This window comes from Salmo salar, chromosome 25 (assembly GCF_965601325.2).
Source record: "Salmo salar chromosome 25, fSalSal1, whole genome shotgun sequence".
NCBI classification, from domain to species: domain Eukaryota; kingdom Metazoa; phylum Chordata; class Actinopteri; order Salmoniformes; family Salmonidae; genus Salmo; species Salmo salar.
In genome coordinates, this window is record NC_138315.1 from 28,809,864 (window position 1) to 28,837,597 (window position 27,734).

A 27,734-nucleotide genomic window follows, 5' to 3' on the forward strand; every position below is an offset into this window, starting at 1 on the left:
AGAGGGACATGAAAAGGTACCTGCTGGCTTTCCTCTGGCTCACCGGGTTGCTAGGCGTGGCATTGCCATGGAAAGGGGAGTCCCTGCGTGACAGTACTGGAGACCTGGACGTTGTCCTCACAGGAACCTTCCATACAGACAGATGCCAGCTCTCACACAAACTCTACGGCCACACACACACACACACACACTCGGAGCGCGTGTGTATGCATGAAAGAGCGTGACATAGGGGTGCCAGGAGCACAAACGCTGGACACACTGTTAAGACGTCTTTACAAGGTCCCGACAACGTTTCTACAATGTCCAAATGATGTTCCCCCCCATACCCACACTGTGTAAAGCCATCCCACTGAAACAGAGTTAGGTCTGATACACAGCAAAAGACAGCATTATATCGACACTCTTCCCTTATCAACCCCTGACTTAACACAAACACAGTTGTCAGGCTATATTATTGATTTGTTAGCATTCCTCTGTAGTAGTTTCCAGGGGACAGGAGGGAAAATAGCCTAAGAACAGGGCGCAGCATCCAGAGCAGAGCAGAACAGAACAAACAGCCACTCCATTCAGAAGGAATTCTAACTAACCCTGACATTGATTTGAGACTAACAGAGGCTCGCTTGGGAAGTGGAGGGGGCAGAACAGAAAATGACATACTCATACCTCACCAAAAAAGAGGAAGTGATGTTTGATAGGTAGGCCCTATGTGAAGAGAGGACAATAATTCCACCTCTAATTTGTGCAGATGGGGGCAAAGAAAGGGGCCAACGTCTGTATTTCAACATGATGAATATTTTCCTTGAACAGACGGAACCCTACCCCTCATTTGTGATAGCCTCCAGCGTCCCACTCATTTGGGAGCATTTCTAAAATGCTGAGATGCAAAAGCACTCAGCATTCAAGTGATTTCTGCTGCAGCTTTCTTTCTCTGCTATTTTTAAAACAGTCTCCTTCTGAGGTCTGGGAGGCTGAACGAGGGAGGTTTCTGTGAGGAGAGACAATAGAAGGGGAATAGAGAACAGAAAATGGACCTCTAATCCTTTCATAACGTTCTGCTCTCTCTGAATCCTCTCAGCAGGCCAGGGTGAGGAGGTGGTAGAGCCCTGCAGAGGCATGAATTTTAAGTCAGAGCCCGAGCCATGCCCGCGACATTAAGGTCCGATTGATTCTGACAAATTCAAGGCCCGGCCCTGCCCAAAACCCGAAATCAGAAATAACTTCCTCCATTAGTAAATCCATTAGCTGCTCCTCTCTGTCCGTCAATCGCTCATGCACTCTGTTCGCTCTGCATGTGCTTTTACCATGGCGGCTCTGGGTCTGAGAGTATCCATAGCAACGGTTCTGCTTGGGCTGCTCTGCTCAATGACGAGACAGAGAGCAGTTAGCTACTTTTCTTCACTCAAAACTCAAGTAACATAATTATTTTCAGTGAAATAATCTCTCCTGTTTTATATTTGACTAGGTTGAAGCACTTCTAACAACATTTTATGATCTTAGTTAGATATGACTTTACAGCGCAGCAGAGCACGAGCAAACGGCTCAGCTTCAAAATGTTAATGATGAACTTAGTGATACCCGAGCCCTGCCTGTACCCTAGTTACTGATGAAAAAATAAGCCTTACCCTGCCCTAACCCGATGTATAATGTTGGGGCCCGTCGGGCTCGGGTCGGGCAGCAGAGCTCTAGGAGGTCACCCCATCTTAGCTATTACTGAGACAACGTCACTCTGCTCATTCACTCCAGTATTGTCCTCTCCAGCATGGCCATCTAGTGACTACCAGTCTACCTGTCTACAGTTTAGACTTCCTAGTAAAGCCGTCGAATGACTACCAGTCCACTCGCCTTTGCCAGGGGATAGGCCTGTTCTTACCCTGGGAGGGGAGTCGTCTGTGGGGGCCTTCTCGAGGGGAGTGGCCCTAGGCTGGGGGTGGGGCTGCAGGTCAGTGCGTGCGGGTGATGATGATGATGGTGATGGTGCAGGTTGATGGTGTTGCTCCTGAGAGCGCAGGTTGAGGTGTGCAAAGCCAGGGACGATGGGCTCACTGAAGGAATGAGAGCGTGAGACGAGAGGGGGAGTGGCGATGCTGCTCTTTAGAGCGGCCAGGTGGGACCACTGGACCTTCCAGAGACAGATAGACAGACGGGGTGCATCAGAGGGGGAGGACACATTGGGAGGAATGGGGGAGGTTTGGGGGAGGAGGAGGAGGGAGACACATCAAAAGAACAAGACCACAAACACAGGCAGCAGACAGTGATTGGATACTGAAGCTTCAGAAAGCATAAAAATGGGTGGAGCGGTCATGCAACCAATGTGAAGTCTTAGGAAGACAGATTTGATTGGTTCACATCACAGACAGCGACAGCGCCACCTGTTTTGGTGCTCAGTCTCATCACCAGTTGTGAGAATGAGCATGGATCACATGAACAAGGCATACACAGATGAGCTAGCATCATGCATGGACAGACAATCACACACACTCACATATGGCATGCACATATTCAAGGAGACTTTTTTGGTGAAAAGTAACTGAGAAGAGTGTCATCCAATAGGAACATATCAATACTAGGTTTATAGCTGAATTTATTCCATGTCCTATTACTTTCAAATATGCACTGAGAAGCCCTCAGACATGAAGCCCCATAGAAAGAGACGTATCCCTCAACAAATGAGTCTTTTGTAACGAGCCCATGTCATCACGCTTCATATCTGTCTCTAATGACGTGTCACTAACGAGTGAAGTGACTAATGCATTTAAATGGCTAAAAAATGTAGCAATCAATTACATCATCATCATTGCCACCAAATTCAACAATGTTTCATCTAATCACCATGACATTAGCCAAAAAAAGAATGTTGCCCTGAATGGTGAACTGTAACAATGACTGTATTCATGCTGGGCTGGTTGAGTCTTTCTCCCTGAGCAGATGAGAAATATACTGAGTCACTGTGAAAACAGAAAGATTAATTCTGGATGTGTTTGTGTTGTTTAGCACACAGTCCCAATGTAACAGCTATACTTTTATAAAGAATTCATCATCTCAACCAACAACCTGGCAATGCATACACTCACACACACACACACACACACACACACACACACACACACACACACACACACCCACCACACACACACACACACACACACACACACACACACACACACACACACACACACACACACACACACACACACACACACACACACACACACACACACACACACACATATAATACAGAAGGCAGTCAGAGGTAGAGTGAGTGGGTGAAGCTGGTATTGAACAGTGAGTGGCCAGATCAGAAGCAAGCATCCTGGACTTGATACTAACACAGTGGTGGAGGATAGGCTGTCCCCCAGGAAGTTTCAAAGACATTGGAGGAACCCATTAAGGGACCAGAACGGTCAACTTTGTCATCTGTAAGGGACTAGAAAGTTCAACTATGTCATCATTAAGGGACAGAGAACAACGCCCATATTTCTCCACACAGTGAAAGAATTCAGCTAGAACGGAGGCTAGAACAGAGGGAGGGAGGGAGAGAAGAGACAGATTGTGAACACAAGAACAGCCATCTACTGTAGCTAGTTAGACACCACTACTGATACACAACCCGGAGAGAGAGCGAGAGAGAGCGAGAGAGAGCGAGAGAGACCACCCTGTTAGAACTACCTGGAAAGAAGAAGGAATTGGAAAAATAATTAAGGAGGAACGGAGGAATAAGCTACTGCCGGTAGGCCATCTTGGTTGCCGTGGTTACCTGGGCTTCCATGGGTCTGTGCATGGCGGGCGGGGCGGCCACGGGGGCGTTTCCATTAGCGACGGTCTCGGCGGCGCGGGGAGGAACTGGGGGCTGGACCTTAACCTGGGCAGCCTGAGGAGAACCCTGGATGTTCTTACGGTACCTCTCATCGGCCTGGAGGGACAGACGGCCAGGACAGAGAGAGGGACAGAGTCATTTACCGTCACCCGGCCAAAGAGGACTGAGCCACAGCAGCAGTGGGAGGGTCAGTAGTAAGATCAGTTAGGACCACCATGAAGAACAACAGGCACACTAGCAGGGACTAGAAAGCATTACCACAACATGACAACCAGAGAGAGATATTGTGACATGAAGAACAACAGGGGAGGTTTGTTCATCATATATCATCATATATTAGTGCATCAAAGGAGGCCTGCTTTGCTCCTGTGCCAATGACAGTCAACAAAACAAGACCTGTTTAGTATTGCACCTGAGGATAGGAGAGACAGGTTAGTTTCAACCATTCAGCGGACAAAATCCAGACTCTGGACCCCTGTCCTCCTGACTCTTTCCCTGCAGGTGATAATGTAAGCAGCAGGTCAGGCTAGAGGGCAGAACCAGGGACACACAGCAGAGCAAGGCCTAATGAGCCTCCTCTATATCAGACTGGGTCATTAGCTCTAGGATAGCGACAACAACAGCATTTATTAGAACTGGGCTCGAACCCAGAATCTCTGGTGGCACAGCTACCTTAGACCACTGCACCACCCGGGAGGCCTAGCTTCAAGTATTATGTTCATAATCATTTCGTTTGAAGAGGATATAAATATAAAGAAGTGGGCAGTTAAAAAATGTCCAAGATGCTGCATCTCTATCAGACAACAGGCATTTGTCTCCATTTAGCAACTGTGCTTCATTCTATAGCCAGAGGACTCCTGATATCTCCAGGAGTGATAAGTATCATTTTTGTCTTAAAACGGTTGTTGTCTAGTACCGTCTTTTTGCTATCTAGGGCCATCTACTTTAAGTCCTGCCTGTCTTCACAGTAGCCTACTTGGTGTGGGAACTGCTGACTGATATTAACTTGCAGATGATTGTTGACACATTAACCAGGATTAAGTAGCAGGGCAATTTGCGACTGTTGCCGTTGTAATCAGTGTCTGTATTGGAGGGGGAGTGGTTTCTCCTCTCCTAGGCAATTAGCTTTTTTTTCACCTTTATTTAACCAGGTAGGCTAGTTGAGAACAAGTTCTCATTTACAACTGCGACCTGGCCAAGATAAAGCAAAGCAGTTCGACACGTACAACAACACAGAGTTAGTTACACATGGAATAAACAAAACATACAGTCAATAATACAGTCGAAAAAAAGAAAACAAAAAGTCTATATACAGTGAGTGCAAATGAGGTAAGATAAGGGAGGTAAGGCAATAAATAGGCCATGGTGGCGAAGTAATTACAATATAGCAATTAAACACTGGAGTGATAGATGTGCAGAAGATGAATGTGCAAATAGAGATACTGGGGTGGAAAGGAGCAAGCTAAATAAATGAATACAGTATGGGATGAGGTAGTTGGATGGGCTGTTTACAGATGAGCTATGTACAGGTGCAGTGATCTGTGAGCTGCTCTGACAGCTGGTGCTTAAAGTTAGTGAGGAAGATATGAGTCTCCAGCTTCAGTGATTTTTGCAGTTCGTTCCAGTCATTGGCAGCAGAGAACTGGAAGGAAAGGCAGCCAAAGGAGGAATTGGCTTTGGGGGTGACCAGTGAGATATACCTGCTGGAGCGTGTGCTACAGATGGGTGCTGCTATGGTGACCAGTGAGCTGAGATAAGACGGGGCTTTACCTAGCAGAGACTTGTAGATGACCTGGAGCCAGTGGGTTTGGCGACGAGTATGAAGCAAGGGCCAGCCAACGAGAGCGTACAGGTCGCAGTGGTGGGTAGTATATGGGTAGTAGGCTTTGGTGACATAACGGGTGGCACTGTGATAGACTGCATCCAATTTGGTACCGGCAATAGGTACCGGGAGGTGTGCTCTTTACCTCTACAAGGAAATTAGCAACTAGTGTTAGTACTTCAGGCTCCCGTTTTTTCAGCCGGAGCTATCAGCGGCGGCCTCGTTGCAAAATTAAGAGCGTCGCCGAAAAAACAAAGATGGTTCTGCCGAGTTGTTCTGCATAGTCTTTTGTAGCTTTGGCAACTATGTACTTGTTTTCTATACCTGTTTGCTCCTCTCCCTGTAGGCTTTACAGACGCTCCACACCCCTTGGCTGCAACCCTTCTAATTTAGTGTACCATGGGCACAAGACCCATGTGGAATTCTGGGTCTCTGGCAGCGTTTGGAACTATGCTGCCATTCAGTCCCTTGACTTTTTGGACCCTGACGGAGAAATGGATCACCCTAGAGAACACTGTTACTCCAGCTACTCTCTCTTCATCTGACTACGTTTTCTCTCATAGTCCAAGAGCATCTGGTCGTCGTGGAGGTGGCACAGGGCTACTCTTTTCTCTTTTCTCTCTCACTCACCCTCATTTAAATTCCATGCTGTCACTGTCAATTGTCCATTTCAAGCTTAACATTGTTGTAATCTATAATGTAATCTGTAATCTTTCCCCTCCTTGCCTCTTTTGAACGGACCCTTTCCCAGTCCCCTCCCACGACTAGAGGCTGTTCGCCTACTAATCTCACTGCAACCAACCTCCAGGTCTCTCTGATCACTACTTTGTTTCTCCCTCTATTCCAACCCTAGCCACAGCCCCTACCCAGATGGTCATGCGCTATCACAATCTTTGCTCTCTCTCTCACCACTCTCTCCTCTTCTGCCCTCTCTCCCTTTTGCTAAATCTTCTCTCCTCCTCATCTCCTGATTCTGCCTCTTCAACCCTCCTCTCCTCCCTTTACGCATCCTATGACTCACACTGTCCCCTTTCCTCCCAGCTGGCTTGGCCCTTCCCTCCTGCTCCGTGGCTGAGTGACTCAATGCAAGCTTACAGAACAGGGCTGTGGACAACTGAGCTTAAATGGAGGGAAACAAAACTTCCGGAGGACCTATCATCCTTTCACTCCCTCTATACCTTCTCTTCCTCTGTATCCGCTGCTAAAGCCACTTTCTATAACTCTAAATGTAAAGCTTCTGCTTCTAACCCTAGGAAACTATTTTACACGTTTGAATCCCTCAATTCTCCACACCCTCCCTCTCCCTCTGTGCCAATGACTTTGTCAACCTCTTTGAAAAGAAGGTTGACGACATCCGCTCCTCATTCACTCAGTCTATTGTGTCCAATGGTCCCACTCACACAGAAGTACCCTTCGCCTTGACCTCTTTCTTCCTTCTCTCTTCAGATGAAATCCTGCAACTAGTGAGGTCCGGCAGTCCGACAACCTGCCCTCTCGACCCAATCCCATCCTTCCTTCTCCAGACCATCTCTGGAGACCTTCTCCCATTCCTCAAACTCATCCCTGACCACTGGCTGCATCCCCTCTGACTTCAACATGGCCAGAGTCACTCCCCTCAAGAAACCAACACTCGACCCATCTGACGTCAAACTACAGACTGGTATCCCTTTTATTTTCAACACACTTGAGCGTGCTGTCTCTGGCCAAATCTCTCACTATCTCTCTCAGAATGATTTTCTTGACCCTAACCAGTCAGGCTTCAAGACGGCTGACTCAATAGAAACGGCTCTTCTCTGTGTCACGGAGGCTCTCTGCACTGCCAAAGCTGACTCTCTCTCCTCTGTTCTCATGCTCCTGGATCTATCCGCTGCCTTAAACAGGGGCGGCAGCGTAGTCTAGTGGTTAGACCGTTGGACTAGTAACCGAAAGGTTGCAAGATCAAATCCCCGAGCTGACAAGGTACAAATCTGTCATTCTGCCCCTGAACAAGGCAGGTAACCCACTGTCCCTAGGCCATCATTGAAAATAAGAATTTGTTCTTAACTGACTTGCCTAGTTAAATAAAGGTAAAAAAACAAGGTGAACCATCAGATCCTCCTCTCCACCCTCTCAGTGCTGGGAGACTCAGGCTCTGCACACTCTTGGATTGCATCCTACCTGGCAGGCTGCTCCTACCAAGTGATGTCAAGAGGATCTGTGTCTGCGCCCCGTAGTCTCACAACTGGTGTCCCTCAAGGCTCGGTTCTAGGTCCTTTTCTCAATACACCAAGTCACTTGGCTACGTCATATCCTCACATGGTCTCTCTTATCATTGTGATGACAAGATGACACTCAACTTCTTTTCTCCTTCCCCCTTCTGACACCCAGGAGGCGGCACGCATATCAGCGTGCCTGGCAGATATCTCAGCTTGGATGTCGGCCCACCACCTCAAGCGCAACAAGATGAAGCTGCTCTTCCTCCTGGGAAAAGCTTCCACACTCCAAGACCTCTCCATCACGGTTGACAACTCCACGGTGTCCCCCTCCCAGAGTGCAAAGAACCTTGACGTGACCCTGGACAACACCCTGTCGTTCTCTGCAAACATCAAAGCAGTGATTCGCTCCTGCAGGTTCATGCTCTTCAACATCCGTAGAGTACGACCTTAACTCACACAGGAAGCGGCGCAGATCCTAATCCAGGCACTTGTCATCTCCCGTCTGGACTACTGCAACACGCTGTCGGCTGGGCTCCCTGCTTGTGCCATCAAACACCCCCCCCCCCACTAGCGTTGACTTAGCTGATAAAGTATGTATTTTTCCTCAATAAAGTGATTGTGAAGTGATGTGTGTGATGTGGTTGTCCCACATATCTATCTTAAGATGAATGCACTAACTGTAACTCGCTAAGAGCGTCTGCTAATGTAAATCCCAAACAGTACTCTTCACTGAATATTTAGAATATTTGATTGGACAGATTGGGGAATGGTGAAACGCTAATAGACTGTCATTTGAAAGTAGAAAGGATATGGGTCGGTAGTTTAGACAGGGCTGTATCTGTAGTTCATACACTGAGTGTACAAAACATTAAGAATACCTTCCTAATATTGAGTTGCTTACAACCACCCCCCCACCCACATTTTTACCCTCAGAACAGCCTCAATTCGTCAGGGCATGGACTCTACAAGGAGTCGAAAGCGTTTCACAGCGATGCTGGCCCACGTTCAGTCCAATGCTTCCCACAGTTGTGTCAAGTTGGCTGGATGTCCTTTGGGTGGTAGAACATTCTTGATACACACAGGAAACTGTTGAGCGTCGTCTCATCCTGAGCAAGAATAGTAATATGACCAATAAAGTGAAAGTCCCTCACACCAGCAATCAAGCCACACACCCCACATAAAGATGCACACCCTACAGCTTACAGTAGATCGTATTCTTAAACAGCTGTTTATGACAGCAGCAGCACAAGCAATGGTAGCATTCAGCAGTAGTGTCATGGCAACGGAGCTGGGTTTCACCTCTCTGATTGTGGCGGGGCCTTTGCGGTCAAAAGTCAGTTGCTGTGGGGACTTGATCCTCTCTTGAATCAACAGTTGCTGTGGGGGCTGAGGCCTGTTGGTGGCTGGCGGCAGGGGTTTGGGCTGCTGTTGGAGAAGCAGTAGGTAGGACTGATCCTGCTGTTGTAGCTTCTGGGCCTTACGCTGCTCCTCCAGCTCCTTCCACGTGTGCTCCTGAGTGCAGGGAGGTGTGGTGGTGCATCATCTAAACTTGCCATGGTGTGTGCTGTTCTAATTTAAGGAGTTATGTAGAATGAGGGCTGGTGTCTTAATGGTAGATGCTGTATCCATGTAACCAGGAAACTGTTTAAAGGATTTGCATTTTCACCGGGACCCAATTATTCTGTTTGAATGCTTTGAGAATATTGACTATTCCAGTATAGCCCAAATATTGGTTTAAAATGTAAAGGAAAAATGAATTGCGCTAAAAGCTGATGATGAGTAAGAAGACATGGTGGGGGACAGTAAGACCGTGGAACAGAATCGATGACACACAATGGTGGTGGGAACTAAGTGATGGTGTGGAAGGATGTGAGTGATCATATCCTCACATTATCTAATGTCCTCTTCTCAAACCCCTGGAGGAACATAGGCCTTCAACAACATACACAATATAAACACGTTGCCATGCAGGTCCGCTAACACACCGTCTCAGCAGAATTAGGAACATTGGGAAAGAAACAATGAAACCCCCCTCTTCCTGTAGATAGGACACATCCTGATGACATCATCACTTCAGAACTGTAATAAACACTCTGGCTTCCACAACTTGGCCCAGAGAATTCCTAACCTCCAAGCTCAATAGTTAGCTCCCTTCAGATCTGCCATACTGTGACATACTCTGACCAGATTTTCTTGAGACAGTTAGAGTAGTTAGAGTAGTGTGACTTTAATAAATCTAAAACGTGCTAGCCATTCTCCAACACCCTACTACGGAGCGAAACCCATAAATTACAATCCAATGACTTAGAAGATTAGAAGAACAGATGGATAATGGGAGATATCTAGATGGGTAGAAGTAGATAGATAGGCTTACAGAGTTTGGTCTCACCAGTAACATGGCCTGTTCGTGGAGCAGCTGCTGCTGCAGGATCTCCAGGTGCCTCTGCTCCTCCTCCAACTGGCGACGGATGTACTCCTGACAATAACAACACACACACAGACACACAGGTCATCAGTGTCAGGGAAAACTACAAGTACTATGAAGGAGAATGTTGTCAATGGAGAGTTCTACTACCTGCTCACGGTCAGCCCTCCTCTTCTCCTCCTCTGCCCTCCTGCGCTCCTCCTCCTCTTTACGCCGGCGTTCAACCTCCTCCATACGCCTCTTGTCATCCTGCTCGCGGCGCCGCTGCTCACGCTCCTGCTGCCTCCTCATCTCCCGCTCTCGACGCTGTTGCTGTGGACAACCACAGGGGGGCAACAGAGAGCAGGTATCAGGAGCACTGACATCACTATCAGTTAACACACTGAGCTAGTTAGCTGTCTTGTTTATGGTCACCATATCTGGCCATTATGAGAAAAGCTAGCCATTACTTATTGTGCTCGTCTTGCTTCCCAGGGTTCAGTTAGTTAACTACACTATGGAGGTGCCAAGTTTTACCTGTAGGCTTATCATCACCATATCAAATTACAGTACGGCTGGCAGTCTCTTAAAAATTGGCTCATTAGCATTGATTTATGAAATCATCTCTATAAGTACAGTAAGTAGCTCTACACCATAAGAGTAAGACCCGCAGGACACTGTGTGTGTGGTCCCTAGTTTTATTAAGTACACTATGGTGGTCCCTGGCTGCATCATGAAGTAGCATTTCTCCATATTTAACCTTTCAACATGCAGATGGGGATATCTAAACCAGGAGCACACATTCTCATGCCCCTTGGTCAACTAGCCCAAGACCTACAGTATAATATGATTCATAAATGCATTTGCTCATTAATCATAAGAAAGCTTGAGGCTGTCAAGATGTATGCGAAACTGTATTGGAAAATGTGTGATTTTGACCTACTGTAGGATATATTTTCTGACTCCATTTTACAGGTTGTGTGTGTCTTTTAAAGAGGTTCCAAGCTGAGACATTAGACATGGTAATATCATGGGGACTACTGCATATAGGGCATGGGTCAGAGAATTGGCTGTGCTGTTTTCTGCAGACTAAAACAGACAAACAGAAGATTTCTCCCTCCAGCATGTTCTAGTAGCTAATGACTGAGGAAGAAGAGTCTCTCTGGCCCGGGTCTCCCAGAGAGGCTAAGATAGAGACAGAGCTCTCTGGTGTTACTCTGGAAGAGATGAAGGCCAATTAGGGAATAGAACCCAGAAGCTGTACACAAACACACTAATCACTACTGAAAACAACACCGAGGAGGGAAATGTCTGTGGGGAGTGTGTTGACCGGTCACAAACATGTTATGCATACATACACAATTTATGGGTGCAGCCTGCAAAGTAAAAGGAACAAACACACACACACCATTAAACAGGGTGGAAGAACACACACGTACACAAACTTAGACACACACAGACACACTCGCTCTCTCTCATACCTCCTCCAGCCTCCTCCTTTGCTCTTTCTGCTGCTCGATGCGTTTCTGCCTCTCTGCCAGTAGTTGGCGCTTGTACTCCTCCTGCTCCCGGAGCTGCTGCTCCTGCAAGAGCTGCTGTCTGCGCAAGGCCTCCGAGCGCTCCTTGTTCTCCTGCTGCAGACGGATGAAGTCCCTACGCAGGGTTGATTCCCCTGGCTGGTTCACGATGGAGCTACGGGACAAAGAGATACGTTAATATGGAGCGCTATGGACCGAAAAGACATGTTAGGTAACGCATTTGCTATTAGTATGTTGGCTAGTTTTTGGATTGATCCATGTGGGTTAGTTACCTGGGCTCCCCCTCCTGCTCCTGAGCTTCCTCCTCTTCTTCTTCACTCCCACTGTACTCATACTCTGTATCATCTAGAGAAGAGAGGAAAGGGTGAGAATGTTTCAAATGTCTTCTGGAGATGTCTTAGAGAAGACTAGTGTGTGTGTGTGTGTGTGTGTGTGTGTGTGTGTGTGTGTGTGTGTGTGTGTGTGTGTGTGTGTGTGTGTGTATTAGTATGTCTAAGACTCACCTTTCTCCCCCCTCTTCTTCTTGGTGCGGTCGATGTGGTCTTTGAGCTGGATGCGGACCTGCCTCTCGTTGGGCTGGTCCCTGATGAAGGGGTGTTTCAGCAGCTGCTCGGTGGGGGGCCGCTGGGTGTAGTTCTTCACCAGGGAGCCTTCAATGAAGCTGCAAAACTTCTTAGACCTGAGGAGCGGAGAGGAGCCATTTGTTACTTTTATAAGCCTATGCTGTATCTACCAGGTGATGTCAGCTGAGCTATGAAAGAGTTTCACCAGTATCATTTTTCACAGTGGGATTGTAAAATCGTGGTTTAAATGTCTGAAATCACAAGGGCATAGATTAGTTACATACCATTTCTTTGACTTGAGTCGAGGAGGAGGGTTTCTGGGGATGAGGAAGAGCGCTCTCATTGGATGCATATCGCACAGCGCTGGAAGACAAGACAAAACAAACACCGATAATTTCAACCAGGTTAGCTTGCTGGAAAAAAATAGTACTGTAGAAGTCCAATAGTAATTTAAATTTTTATTTTTTTATTTAACTAGGCAAGCCAGTTAAGAACAAATTATTATTTTCAATGACTGCCTACCCAGGCCAAACCCTCCCCTAACCTGGACGACGCTGGGCCAATTGTGCGCCGCCCTATGGGTGGTAATAGAGTGGCTGTACTTACGAGGAGCTCCCTCAGCCATCTCTATAGCTGTGATTCCAGTGGACCACAAGTCACTCTGCAGGAGAAAACACACTATGAGAGATATGGACACAGCCACCATTGTGTGTGTGTGTGTGTGTGTGTGTGTGTGTGTGTGTGTGTGTGTGTGTGTGTGTGTGTGTGTGTGTGTGTGTGTGTGTGTGTGTGTGTGTGTGTGTGTGTGTGTGTGTGTGTGTGTGTGTGTGTGTCTATACATGCATGCATCTATATAGGATGGTATTACCACCCTCTCTGGTCATGACAACATCTACCCCAACCTGCTACTGTACTGTCTGTACTGTCCCATCAGCCTACACAGCCACATACAATGGCACAAACGCAAGCAGCTATCAATCAACTAACTTTACATACAACTGGACACTGACAACCATTAGCAGATAGCAGCATGGTGTTATTGAGTGCATCTTACTCTGTAGTCGTAGGTGGCGTCTGGGTTCTCGTCGCAGGCAATGACCTCGGGCGCCATCCAATAGGGTGTCCCGATGAAGGTGTTCCTCCGGCCCACTGTCCGGTCCAGCTGGGCGCTCACACCAAAGTCCACTGGAGGAGGGGGGAGAATACCAGTCAGAACCAGTTCAAACTAGTTTAGTCCCATGTATCATGTTTCAAACCAGCCTCAGTTTGAATCAGACTAATTTCAACCAGTTTAAACCAGTCTAGCCTCTTGTATCAAATCATCTCAAACCGGTTGAAACCAGTGAACTCACCCAGTTTGACCTCAGCGTTCTCAGTCAGCAGCACGTTCTGGCCCTTGATGTCACGGTGGATCACATGGTGGGCGTGCAGGTGAGCCAACCCCTGAGGAGAAACACAGACCATCATGAGACCACAGATACCAGCATGCAACAGCAGGGGGAGCGTGTAGGAAGTAAAAGTAGACTCACCCTGAGGATCTCACGGGAGATGTAGGCGATCCAGTCCTCCTTCAGTGTGTTGCCCTTGGTGTTCTTCACCAGGTCTGTGATGGAGCCTGCACCACAGAACTCCATCACCAGCTAGAGACCCATAGAGAGAGAGCGAGTTAGTCATGTACACATATGCGTGGCGCACGCACACACACACACACACACCACACACACACACACACACACACACACACACACACACACACACACACACACACACACACACACACAACAGTGTAGATGTAAAAGGTTAGAGACACAGCTGTGAAAACAATAGACGTGGTACCAGTGGTGGAAAAAGTACCCAATTGTCATACTTGAGTAAAAGTACAGAAACCTTAATAGAAAATGACTCAAGTAAAAGTGAAAGTCACCCATTAAAATACAACTTGAGTAAAAGTCTAAAAGTATTTGGTTTTAAATATACTTATGTATCAAAAGTAAATATAATTGCTAAAATACACTTAAGTATCAAAAGTCAAAGTAAGCAAACCAGACGGCACAATTTTCTTGTTTTTGTTATTTGCAGATAGCCAGGGATACACTCCATCACTCAAACATCATTTACAAACAAAGCATGTGTGTTTAGTGAGTCAGTCAGATCAGAGGCAGTAGGGATGACAAGGGATGTTCTCTTTGTGAACTGGACAATGTTCCTGTCCTGATAAGCATTCAAAATGAAATTAGTACTTTTGGGTGTCAGGGAACATGTATGAAGGAAAAGTACATACTTTTTTTTAAAGAATGTAGTGAAGTAAAAATTGTCAAAAATATAAATAGTAAAGTAAAGTAAAAAAATGTTTTTACAAATAAAACTACTTCACTACTTTTAAGTATTTTTACTCAAGTCATTTACACCACTGCATGGTACTTGTGAGAGAACCCCTTACTCCCTTTCCCTCCCTCTCTTTCTAAGTAAAGCAGAGATGGATGGCAATAAACAGGGAGTAACCCTGGCCTGGAGAAACCTATAGTTAAATCCCTCTCTCTCTCTTGCTCCATCCCTCCTTCCCATATCTCACTGGTCGCTCGTTCTCAGCAGCACCTCAATCTCTGAGAGATAAAAAGCCCCAGAGTCTGAAAGGGGCCATTAAAGGTAACACTAGCAGGCAAACACACAGGGACTGGCTGGGGAGGGAGGGAGGGAGGGAGGGAGGGAGGGGGGGGGGGGGGGGGGAGGGAGGGAGGGAGGGAGGGGGGGGGGGGAGGGAGGGAGGGGGGGGGGGGAGGGAGGGAGGGAGGGAGGGAGGGAGGGGAGGGAGGGAGGGGAGAGCTATTGTTGACCCAGAGAGAAAGGAGGAGAGGAAGGGGGAGTTCAAACCACCCAGCCTTTAGGGAGGACTGTTCATGTTTTTAATTGAACCTTGATTTAACTAGGCAAGTCAGTTAAGAACACATTCTTATTTACAATGACAGCCTACCAAAAGGCCTCCTGCGGGGACGGGGGCTGGGATTAAAAAAAAAAATATATATATATATATATATATATCAACAATACATCACGCGAAGCAGACAGCTGTCAGTTAGTCCATGTTTGAGTCTTTGAATGAGATAGAGATAAAGCTGTCCAGTTTGAGCGTTTTTTACAGCTCGTTGGAGGGAAGGGTGGTTTGAAGCCACTCATTCATAGATGGTTGTAGTGAGGAGGACTATGGATGGCGAGGTAGGTAGACTGAGGATGGTAGCTCCTATTGAACCTAACTAGCAATGTCATTCTATGACACCGTTATGAAGGCTGGAGGTGTCCAACTAGTTTAGGCTTGAGTTTTAGGTAGAGGTATTTGGGACTGAGGGAGAGACTAGGTAAACACACACTCACCCATAGCTGGTCGTCATGTCCTGGTGGGCTCTTCTTGATGAAGGCTCCGTAATAGGTGGCTATGTTTCTGTGGTGGGAGTACTTCTTCAGCATATTAATCTCCAGTTTAATCTCCTCCTCTTCATCCTAGACACACACACACACACACACACACAGAGTGAGAGAGAGAGAGAAAGACCATTAATAAAGCTAATAAATTCCCATTGCCCTGGAGGGGGGGGGGGGTAATTTTATGAAGTAATGGAGCGAATCATAACAAACAAAACAAATATTCATTGTTCTATTTGTCCCGGCCAGGGAACACGTCCTAGAGACATGTGAACTGATAACAGTCTCATCTGGGAGCCCCCGGTGACAAACAACCAACCACACACACCCACACACCCTAACGAGCTCTTTGTTTTGTGTATGATGGTCTATGAACTGACACTCCATAGGTTGTTTACCCCTCATGGCATTTCCAGAGGGGAAGTTTGTTGTAATCATGACAACAATAACAGAATCAGAATGCTATTTATTCAACCAGATTGAGCCTGGTAAATACCACCATTTATTGACTTTCAGTCACAACGAGAATGTTGACGAGCATGGAAGCGAAAATGGTTCTATATCGTAAATGATAATGGAGCCAAATAAACCAATATTATCACACAGGCGCACGCACACAGTGTATGATTCACTCATAAACCATTCTGGCCGGTAAAACATTGATTTATCAGTGGTAAAACATTGATTTATCAGTGGTAAAACATTGATTTATCAGTGGTAAAACATTGATATATCAGTGGTAAAACACAGATTTAGCATCACTTTTTATAACGCTCCCTCAATATGTGGTCTTCCTGTTGGTGGGATGACCTGCCATTTTTTTTACTCATCGTCTTATTAATGAAGCCGGTGACTTATGTGGTACTCCCTGATCATATTCTAGTCCTGTACCTTGGCTTCATTGGACCACTTCTGTATTGAGCGCTTCACTGGTACTTCCTGTTAGTTTTTGCTTGTAAGCAGGAATGAGGGAGGATAGAGGTAGTTACCGTCAGATTTGCAAAATGGAGGGTGAGCTTTGTTGGCATCTCTGTGTGTGGAGTAAAGGTAGGTGGTCTAGAGTTTTGTAGCCTCTAGTTGCTTAGGTGACATTTCTGGTAGATTTAAGTTTTCCTGCATTAAAATCACCGGCCACCAGGAGCGCCGCCTCTGGATGAGCATTTTTTTGTTTGCTTAAACAGCTCGTTGAGTGTGGTCTTAGTGCCAGCATCGGTTTGTGGCGATAAAAAGACGGCTATGGAAAAGATAGATGAAAACTCCCTTGGTAAATAATATGGTCTATAGCTTATCATAAGGTATTCTAACTCAAGCGAGCAAAATCTTGAGACTTCCTTAATATTAGAGATTGCGCACCAGCTGATGTTAACAATAAGACACACATCCATTGAGCTTACCTGACGCTGCCGTTCTGTGCTGCCGATGCATAGAAAAACCAGCTAGAATATTATCCATGTCCTTGTGTTCAGCCTAGTTTCTGAGAAACATAGGATATTACAGTTTTTCAGGTCCCGTTGATAGGATAGTTTCAAACGGAGCTCATCCAGTTTGTTCTCCAGTGATTGTTGTACATTCGCCAATAGAACAGAGGGTAGAGGCAGATGATTTACTTTCCGCCGTAGCTTCATTAGGGTGCATGCGCATCGGCCTCTATATCGCTCTCTCTTTCTCTTCCGGATCAGGGCCAGGTCCGGGGTGAGCAGTATGTCCTGTACCGCTGACTCTCTGTTCTGATGTCCAGAAGCTCTTTTCGGTCATAGGAAATGGAGGAGACATTATGTACAAAAGAAGTTGAGCTCACAAAATAGCAGAATTGGTCAGGAGCACGTGAAACATCCGCTATACATTCCTGTGCCATTCTTCTCTCAGTCTGCACTCTCCACAACCTCGTATTTTCATCACCCCATCTTCTATCCCCCAGTTCTCTCATAGTCCGGATGCCATTTTCACAACTCTAACTGATGTGTAGGAAGTGAGATAATGATGGTGGGAGGTGTTAACAAGGGTAGCTATCTTACAGATAGCATCACACACAATGGAAAAAATAAGGGTGATGGGTCACCCTTTTTAATACCTCCCACCATCATTATCTCACTTTCTACAATAAAGATATTCAGCTAAGAGAGTGAGCTAAGACAGTGAGAAGAGATGAGTTGAGACAGTGCACGAGAGAGAGAAAGAAGAGAGAGCAAGAGAAAGAAAGAGAGAGAGCGAGCAAACAAGAGGGAGAGAGGAAAGATGGAGAGACTGTTTGAATCAGGGCTTTTGCTAATAACTTCTGACTCCTATTGAATCCCAGTGAATTAGCCTCCAACAGCAGCCTCTCTGCTAGGTTAGCTTGAGGAGCAGGACTCTAGATACTACAGTCCTCTGCTCTAGTACACCTAATGTGATTAGAAGTTATACAGTCAGAGAGGCAGGGAGAGGAATGGTAGGAAGAGAAAGAGCAAAAGGAAGGGAGAGAAGAGAGATGGGTAGTGATGGGAAGAGAGCAAGACAGAGAGAGAAGAAGCAAGAAAGAGGGCGGGAAAGCGAGCAAGAGAAAAGGGGAGAGCAAGAGAGAGAAAGGAGACAGCAGGCAAGAGAGGTGATGAGAGACGAGTGGCTGAGCGACTTAAAACCCTCCCATAATCCCACTGCACTTCAAATGAACCTTCTGAGAGGAAAGAAAAACAAACTCTTCCCCTTCTCTTTCGTTCTTCCACTCTTCTCTATTTCTCTCTCCCTCACTCCCTCTCCATCTACCCCTCTCTCTGTGCTGTATGTAGGACAGGAAGTGGTATCTGGGTCAGAGCACATATGCTGAAATGAGCCTGTAGAGTAGAGTGAAGCTAAAACTATACTGGAGCTGTCTGTAGCTCTACTGTAATATGTTATATTCACAGGAACACACAGAACACACATACATGGTAGGGAGCTTGGGCAGAAGTACTGGGTTTACAATACAAGGATATGTTCCCATCTTAGGCATAGACCCTATAACTGGTGTGCACCACCCCTACACATACATCAATGATGCTACCTGGCTCTCTGCTTATTCAAGTAGTACTATACCATTGTATAAACAGTGAAATAGTACTGGGCAATTCCACTGTAACGGAAAAATGTATGCCAAACAAAAAACATTGATTTCAAGTTTAACAAACCATACAACTATATGCACAATGACTACTTTGAACAATTTACAAAGTAAATAAAAAAAATATATATTTACTGGAAAAACTCTGCAGATGCAGTAAAATCTCCCTCAGTTTTATTCTGTTACCAAACATTGTATCTGCACAGTTCTTCCTGTAAATGTGTTTGGTAAATTCTCAGTGGAAATTGTTAAAAGTTGCTTTTTTACAAAGAGGTGTATGGTTTGTTAAACTTTGAAATCAATTTGTTTTTTTTTAAGTATACATTTTCAAGTGAAAAATCTGGGTCTCTGTTTCCATGCTCTACCAACAGATGTTTTCTGCTGACCACGAGTTCCTGGATGACGCATATCATATGTTCTGAATCCTGTAAATCCACTAGACTAGCCTATCCCCCTGCAGGACAACGATAGAAGATCAAGCTTTTCAAAAACAAACATGCTACCACAACCCAACTAATTCCCCCTCTTGGCAAACACCCTAACCCCAACTGAAGTGTTTATTTTACAAAACAGCTGAACAGGGAGAAAATGACCCCTTTCCAAAACTCTTCGCAGAAAAGAGTTGATGTGTGAAAGATCTCTGACAAGCGTAGATCACCAGTAGGACTGTATAAATACAAGCCACAGGCCAATAGTCAGACAGTCTGGCAAACAGAATCCATCTCTCATTCTCTGTCCTCCTACTCACTCTATCCATCCTTCTCCCTGTGCTAATCGTTATTTTCTTCTTATTTTATTTTGCGTTATTGACATGTGAAATAAAAGGATGGTGCTTGGATGTTTTTTTCCTCAATCAGTAACAGGGTAGGAATATGCTTTGTCATGTAGACAAATACTGTCTGTAACACTTGCCTAGTGACAATAGTCTGGGTCTGTCTTTCTGTTCACACTTAGTATACACGCACGCAAACACACACAAAAACTTCTTACATGCAGTATGCGAAGATAAGAGGAGTGTGTAACGCAAATAGTGATGACACACCTGTTCTTCTTCAACACGTAGTGTAGGAAACTTCTGAGTCACATCCAGTGTGTATTACTGTGTTGAGCTCAGATTCTTGACCTTCACTCTCACTGTAGGAGCCGCTTCGGCCCGATTATGTGCCATTTTATGTGTTGTGTATATACAGTACCAGTCAAAGGTTTGGACACACCTACTCATTCTTTATTTTTTACTATTTTCTACATTGTAGAATAATAGTGAAGACATCAAAACTATGAAATAACACATATGGAATCATGTAGTAACCAAAAAAGTGTTAAACAAACCAAAATATATTTTATATTCTTCAAAGTAGCCAACCTTTGTCTTGATGACAGCTTGCACTCTCTTTGCATTCTCCTAACCAGCTTCATGAGGAATGCTTTTCTAACAGTCTTAAAGGAGTTCCCACATATCCTGAGCACTTGTTGGCTGTCAAGCCTTCACTCTGCAGTCCAACTCATCCAAAACCATCCCAATTGGGTTGAGGTCGGGTGATTGTGGACGCCAGGTAATCTGATGCAGAACTCCATCATTCTCCTTGGTCAAATAGCCCTTACACAGCCTGGAGGTGTGTTTTGTGTCATTGTCCTGTGGAAAAACAAATGATAGTAGGACCAAGCGCAAACCAGATGCGATGGCGTATCGCTGCAGAATGCTGTGGTAGCCATGCTGGTTAAGTATGCCTTGAATTCTAAATAAATCACAGACAGTGTCACCAGCAAAGCAACTCCACACCACCACACCTCCTCCTCCATGCTTCACGGTGGGAACCACACATGCGGAGATCATCTGTTCACCTACTCTGCGTCTCACAAAGACACGGCGGTTGGAACCGAAAATCTCAGATTTGGACACAAAGGACAGATTTCCACCGGTCTAATGTACATTGCTCGTGTTTCTTGGTCCAAGCAAGTCTCTTCTTATTATTATTGGTATCCTTTAGTATTGGTTTCTTTGCAGCAATTTTGCCATGAAGGCCTGATTCACGCAGTCTCCTCTGAACAGTTGATGTTGCAATGTGTCTGTTACTTGAACTCTGTGAAGCATTTATTTGGGCTGCAATCGGAGGTGCAGTTAAGTCTAATGAAGTTATCCTAAGCAGCAGAGGTAACTCTGGGTCTTCCTTTCCTGTGGCGATCCTCATGAGACCCGGTTTCATCATAGCTCTTGATGGTTTTTGCGACTGCACTTGAAGAAACTTTCAAATTTATTGAAATGTTCCGCATTGACTGACCTTCATGTCTTAAACTATTGATGGATTGTCGTTTCTCTTACCTTATTTGAACTGTTCTTGCCATAATATGGACTTGGTCTTTTACCAAATAGGGCTATCTTCTGTATACTACCCCTACCTTGTCACAACACAACTGATTGGCTCAAACACATTAAGAAGTAAAGAAATTCCACAAATTAACTTTTAACAAGGCACACCTGTTAATTGAAATGCATTCCAGGTGACTACCTCGTGAAACTGGTTGAGAGAATGCCAAGAGTGTGCAAAGCTGTCATCAAGGCAAAGGGTAGCTACTTTGAAGAATCTCAAATATAAAATATATTTTGATTTGTTTAACACTTTTTTGGTTACTACATGATTCCATATGGGTTATTTCATAGTGTTGATGTCTTCACTATTATTCTATATGTCGAAAATAGTAAAAATAAAGAAAAAGCCAGGAATGAGTAGGTGTGTCCAAACTTTTGACTGGTATTGTACGTTGTCTGTCAAGGGTTATTTCTACTTGTTTTGTACACTAGAGGGCACTATATGTTGGGGTCATGGGTCACTGGTCACATGTATACCGGTCTTTCTATAAATAATGGGGCCAATGTGTGACATTGGGATAAACATTTCAAAATGGTTTGAAACAAAAATAAAAAAGGTTTTTATGCAGTTCCACATGTGTACTTAGAGGAAATTGGCCTATACAACAACATAGACCTAGGACTACACATTCTTTAAGCAGGGTTCATACAGACATTGGCAAGTCAAATTCAAGAGGGGACTTTTTCAAACACTTAATTGTTATTTTAACTGACCTCAATGTTATACAATTGTATCATTTACATATGGCCTAATATTGAATCCCCCACCTTCCCCCAAAAAGCATGCAATTCTTTTTTTTTAATTACCACTAAGAATAATGCATTTTTTTGGCTTTGCCAATGCATTGATATTCAAAGTATTACATAACAAAAATGTGAGAACAGTATGGACATTACCTGACTAAATAGATTGGATGTTTGCATGATGATTTTTCTGTAGCCTATATGGCCGACGCAGGTACACATAATAAACCCATGAATAGTGGTAGCATTAATCTCACTATTTGAATCTCACCATCGTTGTTTTTATATTGAGAAAGTGTCCAAAAAGCAGGTTCATTTTTTAATGGAAGGATTTGAATGGAAAGCCAAGTTGAAGCCAACAGATGTCGTCCTCATAATAAACGCACATGATTTTACCGAAACAGAGTACTGCAACACCCTTCAATTGAAGCGGCGGGAAACAATCGAATGTGGCCACATCTCTCACAAAAACTGACACAAAATGTAATCACGGATAATTATAAGGGAGCAGGAGGACTTTTCAAGCACCAAATTGAGGAAATGTCACATTTTCAAGGTAGGCCTATTCCAGTACTTTCTGAGCTCCAAATTCAAGTTCAAGTGTCATTCGGAAAATTCCTTCCTGGATCAGATGACGATATGTGAAAATATTACAACGTAACTAAATCAAGGTAAGGTGAACTCTTCGGTTTGAAGCATTTAATTTTGCAATCGCATACATCATTTTGGATTTGTGTGCCCATGAAAACAGTTTTCACCCCGTAACATAAGACACGAAATGTTACGGAGTTACACTGCATTTCTGAGATCCCTATACATAAAACTGTCCAACAGCTAGATCCAGGATTCTTACAGGGTTTAAGTTTAATGTCCAATTTAACTGATTAATGCTTAATATATAATATAACGACAACTTACACTGCCATACATGCAAGGACAGAAAAAAACATTTGTCACACGATTTTGGACAAATCCAGACAGCAACCATAATAAACAGGTTAAACATAGGTTTTAAATCAACTCGTGAATTTTATTGAATATAGCTATGACTCCCCCCCTTATCTTAATGTAATGACATGGAAAAAATTGCTGATTATTATCAATGACTTATCAACAGCTGTAAATAGTTGTCCAGTGTTGGAAATCCCCACTGGTGCCCTAGTTTATAGAAAGACCCATATAGGTAGCAGAGGAAGGGCTTTTTACCACCAATGCGAATGGTTCTTTCCGTTGCCAGTGGCTTTTCAAAAGGATCTCACACACACACACACACACACACACACACACACACACACACACACACACACACACACACACACACACACAATCTGAATACACAGTTCTAAAGGATGTCACACTGCTTGCTTATCGAGTACCACTTCCTCCAAATTCAGCCCATACCTGGCACAAACTCCAGACCTCTGTCTTGCTAGCAGACGTGACCGCTCTCCTGAAGTGTCTTACCAGTCAGCGCCACGTGAAAAGCTAGCTATTCACTCCATCCAGCTCCAAACACAAACTCAGCTTTGTGGCATGAAGAGGGAAAAAACTACGGAGGTTGAAGCCCTACATTCATATAAGCCTGATATTATAGCTATTTTAGGAGGGAAAATATTGACTAGGGGAATTGAGGAAAGGAGAGAGAGCAGGGGGGCGGTGGAGGTTAATCTTGGCAACTACCACTATCCAGCTATTTGTGTTTTGGTTATATTTAAGACATATCTAGGGCCTCGGATGCAATATAAATCGACTTGGGATATGTCCCAAATCTACATGGGCTATAATGTGGGTGGCTATAGAGCATTTATGGTCAAACATAGCTGGAACCTTGAGTCAAGTACTATTCTCTGATATCCAGCTTCTAACCCGATTTGGTCTTGACACCAGGTCTGACATGGGATGTAATTTTACTATCTACTCCTTTGGTTCTTAAAAAAGAAATGTTCCTCTGAGGAGCCTATTAGAGGGAATATAAAGTCTAGAATAAGTCCAATGAAGGATTAGACAGTGATGTCATAAATCACCGGATTATTCAGGAAGTAGTAGTAAATGAGCACTGGGAACCAACATGGAACTCCTAATGAATGGAAGTGAATGTGTGGGAGACAAAGGACTACCAAGTAAAGGTGTGGAGACTGCCAAGTGAAACTGTCAGTCAAACCAGCGCTCTGTTATATCACACACAAAACTCTCCCAATCGAGCGAAGGCTTACCTCTGTGACATCCATGACCTTGATGGCCGCCAGTTGTCCTGTCTTGACATGTCGGCCCTGCAGAGAGAGACAGAGAAAGAGACCGGGAGAGACAGAGAGACAGAGAGAGAGACAGACAGAGAGAGAGATGAGTGAACAGCCCTGATATGCAAAGTATCCAAGTGACGTAGTTTCAGTCAGAAAGAGCTTGAGTGCTTGATCCCAGACACAGTACTGGTGATTCCTTCATTCCTAACCACGAGCGGACACTTCACATGACAATCATGGAAACTATAACAGCAGATATCAGGTACGTAAATAACAACCCTGTCCATCTTTACGGCCCCATGCTAGTCTTTAGTTTCCTCAGAATGTAAATCATTCTAACCATTGCAATCTTCAATGACATAATATTTTATATTAACAGAGGAAGTAGCGGAATAGTAAGGGAGGGGGTTAATGAGGGGGTCACAGGGCTTTGCTGGTCTGACTGGGAGCATGAGCAGACTAGAACGATGACTAGAGAAAAGAAAGACATGGGTTCACAACCTTAATAAAAAACCTGCTTGCAAATCAGAATCAAATGCTGAACAGAATACAGTAAGCTAGATATGAGAGAGAGATGGAGAATGAAAAGACAGAGAATCCCGGAGTCATGACAGTTGTATGGGCCATATGTCAGTGCTGAGTTTGGGGGTCTGTTTCCCAGTGCCAGTCTGCTTAGTCTTTTCAGTGCCCTGCATGGAACAGTCACCATGACAACGTGTCCTACCACGTTTTTAACTATAGGGAGGAGAGAAGGCTGAAGGAAAGAAGGAGAGGAGTGACAGGTCTAGTGTGTGTCCCCCTCCTCAGCACTTGGCAACCCTGCCTGAGTCCAGATGCGTATTTACAATTACTCAGGCACTGACAAAGACACCCCACTGAGGGGAGGGAACTCAACCAGGTAGCAGCAACACAGGACCGCACAGCACCCCACGAGGACACTGCCAGCTACCAGACAGACTTTAACACTACACCCTTGGCCACCCAGGGATACACCAGACCAGAAATCTCAGCATGGCCCCATAAATGAACCACACACTCACAAACCCTCACAACCCCCAATCAAACAGAACTTGACTGCCTATTTCCCTGTTTAATGCCAGGCAGGGCGTAGGGCAGCTGTGGTCCTGAGGGATTCTGTCTGGGAGAGGGGTAAATCTAATCTGGTGATCTGTCTAATGACTGTGGGGATTAAAGAATGTCTCACCAGTCCACATTCACACACAAACACACATAGGTACAACACAAAGAGCAGCCTGTAAGCATAACAGGAAAAGTCCCATCACTGTTACATACCGGTACCTAGATAAAACTAAATTGCAGGTTTATAATTCCTATACTGTTCATATGATGTTCATGCCTTGAAATGGTCTTTCAACAATAATGCAGAATGGTCATCTAACAGCAATGTTATTACCTTGATGAAACCATCACAGTTAGGGATGCACAATATATCGGTGAACATATCGGAATCGGCCGATATTAGCTAAAAATGTCAGCATTGGTATCGGCCAGGAGTCTAGTTTAACGCCGATGTGAAAAACCGATGTCAAAGCTGACGTGCATACCTATATAACGTAGGTACATGCTGTAATGACGCCACGTAAAATGTTGCACCACATGTGCAACACAGCATTCCTAACCTAGCCCACAATGTCTGCTGTGTGGATCGAGCAGTCAACAAGTCGAGCAGTCATTTGAAAGAGTAAGAACATTTCAGCGAGACAACTCAAAGGTGAAATCCATTAACGCCAAGATAATGGTATTCATTGCCCTTGACAATCAACCGTTCTCTGTTGTGGGTGATGTTGGCTTTCGCGACTGGTCGAGCACCGGCACACTAACGTTACCAAGTGCGCTATTGTTCAGATGTTGCCCTACCGGAGTTACACAGTAATAGAGTCACTGCTCTTAGCTTCCCGACATACTAGGGAACACCGTTTGGGTCTTTCCGTGTCAAAAAAGATACACGTCAAATAACACTATTTGACACGTTAAATAAGCTTTTAATTTGACACATCAAGTAACACAGTTCTATTATAGAATGTTGTGTGTTCTGTAGCACTCTCAAAGCTGAACAACTATCAGTAGCACTGTCAAAGCTGAAAAAAAAGTCTGCAAACAAGCAAACACCGGCCACGAACGTTGGTAATAAAGCATTATTTGTTTGACCGCAACTTCTGGGGTAGCTAGCTAGCTTTAGCTTGGTACCTAGATAGTACCAATACAACCAGCCTGAAAACAATGACCAGTAGAAACTGCAGTCATTTTCACTATTCTTAGCAATGATTTAGGAATCCTTGTGAGTAAGTACTAGCAAGGTAGCCACTTGTTCGCCTATTGAAATTGAAGTTCAGTTCATGAAAATAAATAGCAGCCAGCGAGCTTCATCTGGCTAGCGAGGCTCGACCTGACCGGGTTATGCGTTGTGAAGCTAGCCACAATAAGGATTAGGCACAATAGTGGAATTTGCGGTTTACCTTCAAAATAAAAAGTACCTCTTTGAAAGTGATGCAGAAGGTTACAATTGGTGGACTCATGCCATATTTAGACTAGATAATGTTAAACAAGGTTGAAATGTGAAGCAATGAAATGGGGTATCAGTCTACTCGGTGACACCCACAATACATAACTGTGAAGACTTTACGCAAATATTAGCATTGTAGCTCTTATCGCGGGACTGTGACTGTGTGAAATCACCTCCCCAGTCAGCCTATTGTGTGTATTGACATTCATATTGCACTGTACAGCTTTACCTAAGGATTGGAGATCAATGAAATGGGGTAACAGACTACTCAGAGTTATCAGACTCCAAAACATCCATGCGGCATTGTTTTTCCTCTGGAATAGTGTTCAATACACATAGGTTGACAATAAATGTGGCTCAATTCACAGTTGTTTAGAGTCCCGCAATAAGAGCTACAACACTAATGTTCTCTGGGTGTCACTGAGTAGACTGATACCTGATGTCATTGATCCACAATCCATAGGTAAAGCTGTACAGTGAAATAAGTATGATCCCAATGCAATACTAAAGTATAATACATCCAGTGTGATTTCAACAGATTTTTGTCAAATTAACAAATTATTGTCTTTTGTTGATTTTATATAACATTCCAACCTCGTTTAGCATGATCTATTAAACTATGGCATAATTCTACTATTTGTATTAATTTGCATCACTGTCAATGACATACTTTTATTTTGAAGGCTAACCGCAAAGTCCACTATTGTGGCTAATCCTTATTGTGGCTAGCTTCACATAGATGGGTCCGACCACCATTAATCAAATAAGAACCGTCTTATAAATTAGGGTTATTTTAGACGATTAGCTAGCTAACTATAGCTACTGAAACAGATGTAATTTTGCTATGTTTTTGGGGAAGAACAGGGATTGCATCCATGAGCTAGCTAGCTTTTTTTTAAATGACCAGCACTGTAGGTGCGCGAGACAACTTTACCAGCACCATAGCATACGTATCAATGAATCGTTGTGACATGAAGTACAAATGATAGTTATTACACAATGTAAAAAATTAATGAACGCATTAAATTA

The 27,734-nt window shown here is 44.5% G+C and overlaps 1 protein-coding gene across 8 annotated transcripts in view; it reads right to left on the bottom strand.

The window, feature by feature from the left end:
- map4k4 (mitogen-activated protein kinase kinase kinase kinase 4) overlaps positions 1 to 27,734 on the bottom strand; it is a 104,316-nt gene that overhangs the window by 23,321 nt on the left and 53,261 nt on the right. For 3 of the 8 annotated variants that reach the window (XM_045707735.2, XM_014173828.3, XM_082969084.1), the window contains exons 3-17: positions 24,155 to 24,211; positions 15,706 to 15,831; positions 13,866 to 13,976; positions 13,689 to 13,779; positions 13,391 to 13,521; positions 12,943 to 12,997; positions 12,621 to 12,699; positions 12,277 to 12,452; positions 12,046 to 12,118; positions 11,717 to 11,927; positions 10,407 to 10,568; positions 10,206 to 10,307; positions 3,755 to 3,910; positions 1,871 to 2,119; positions 21 to 127 (exon numbers count right to left, since the gene is read on the bottom strand). In XM_045707735.2, the coding sequence (XP_045563691.1) occupies positions 21 to 127; positions 1,871 to 2,119; positions 3,755 to 3,910; positions 10,206 to 10,307; positions 10,407 to 10,568; positions 11,717 to 11,927; positions 12,046 to 12,118; positions 12,277 to 12,452; positions 12,621 to 12,699; positions 12,943 to 12,997; positions 13,391 to 13,521; positions 13,689 to 13,779; positions 13,866 to 13,976; positions 15,706 to 15,831; positions 24,155 to 24,211 (1,886 nt within the window). Of the gene's footprint in view, positions 1 to 20; positions 128 to 1,870; positions 2,120 to 2,564; positions 3,425 to 3,754; positions 3,911 to 10,205; positions 10,308 to 10,406; positions 10,569 to 11,716; positions 11,928 to 12,045; positions 12,119 to 12,276; positions 12,453 to 12,620; positions 12,700 to 12,942; positions 12,998 to 13,390; positions 13,522 to 13,688; positions 13,780 to 13,865; positions 13,977 to 15,705; positions 15,832 to 24,154; positions 24,212 to 27,734 lie in introns of those variants that run through there. The other 5 variants (XM_014173834.3, XM_014173831.3, XM_082969083.1 and 2 more) reach the window with 4 other exon arrangements.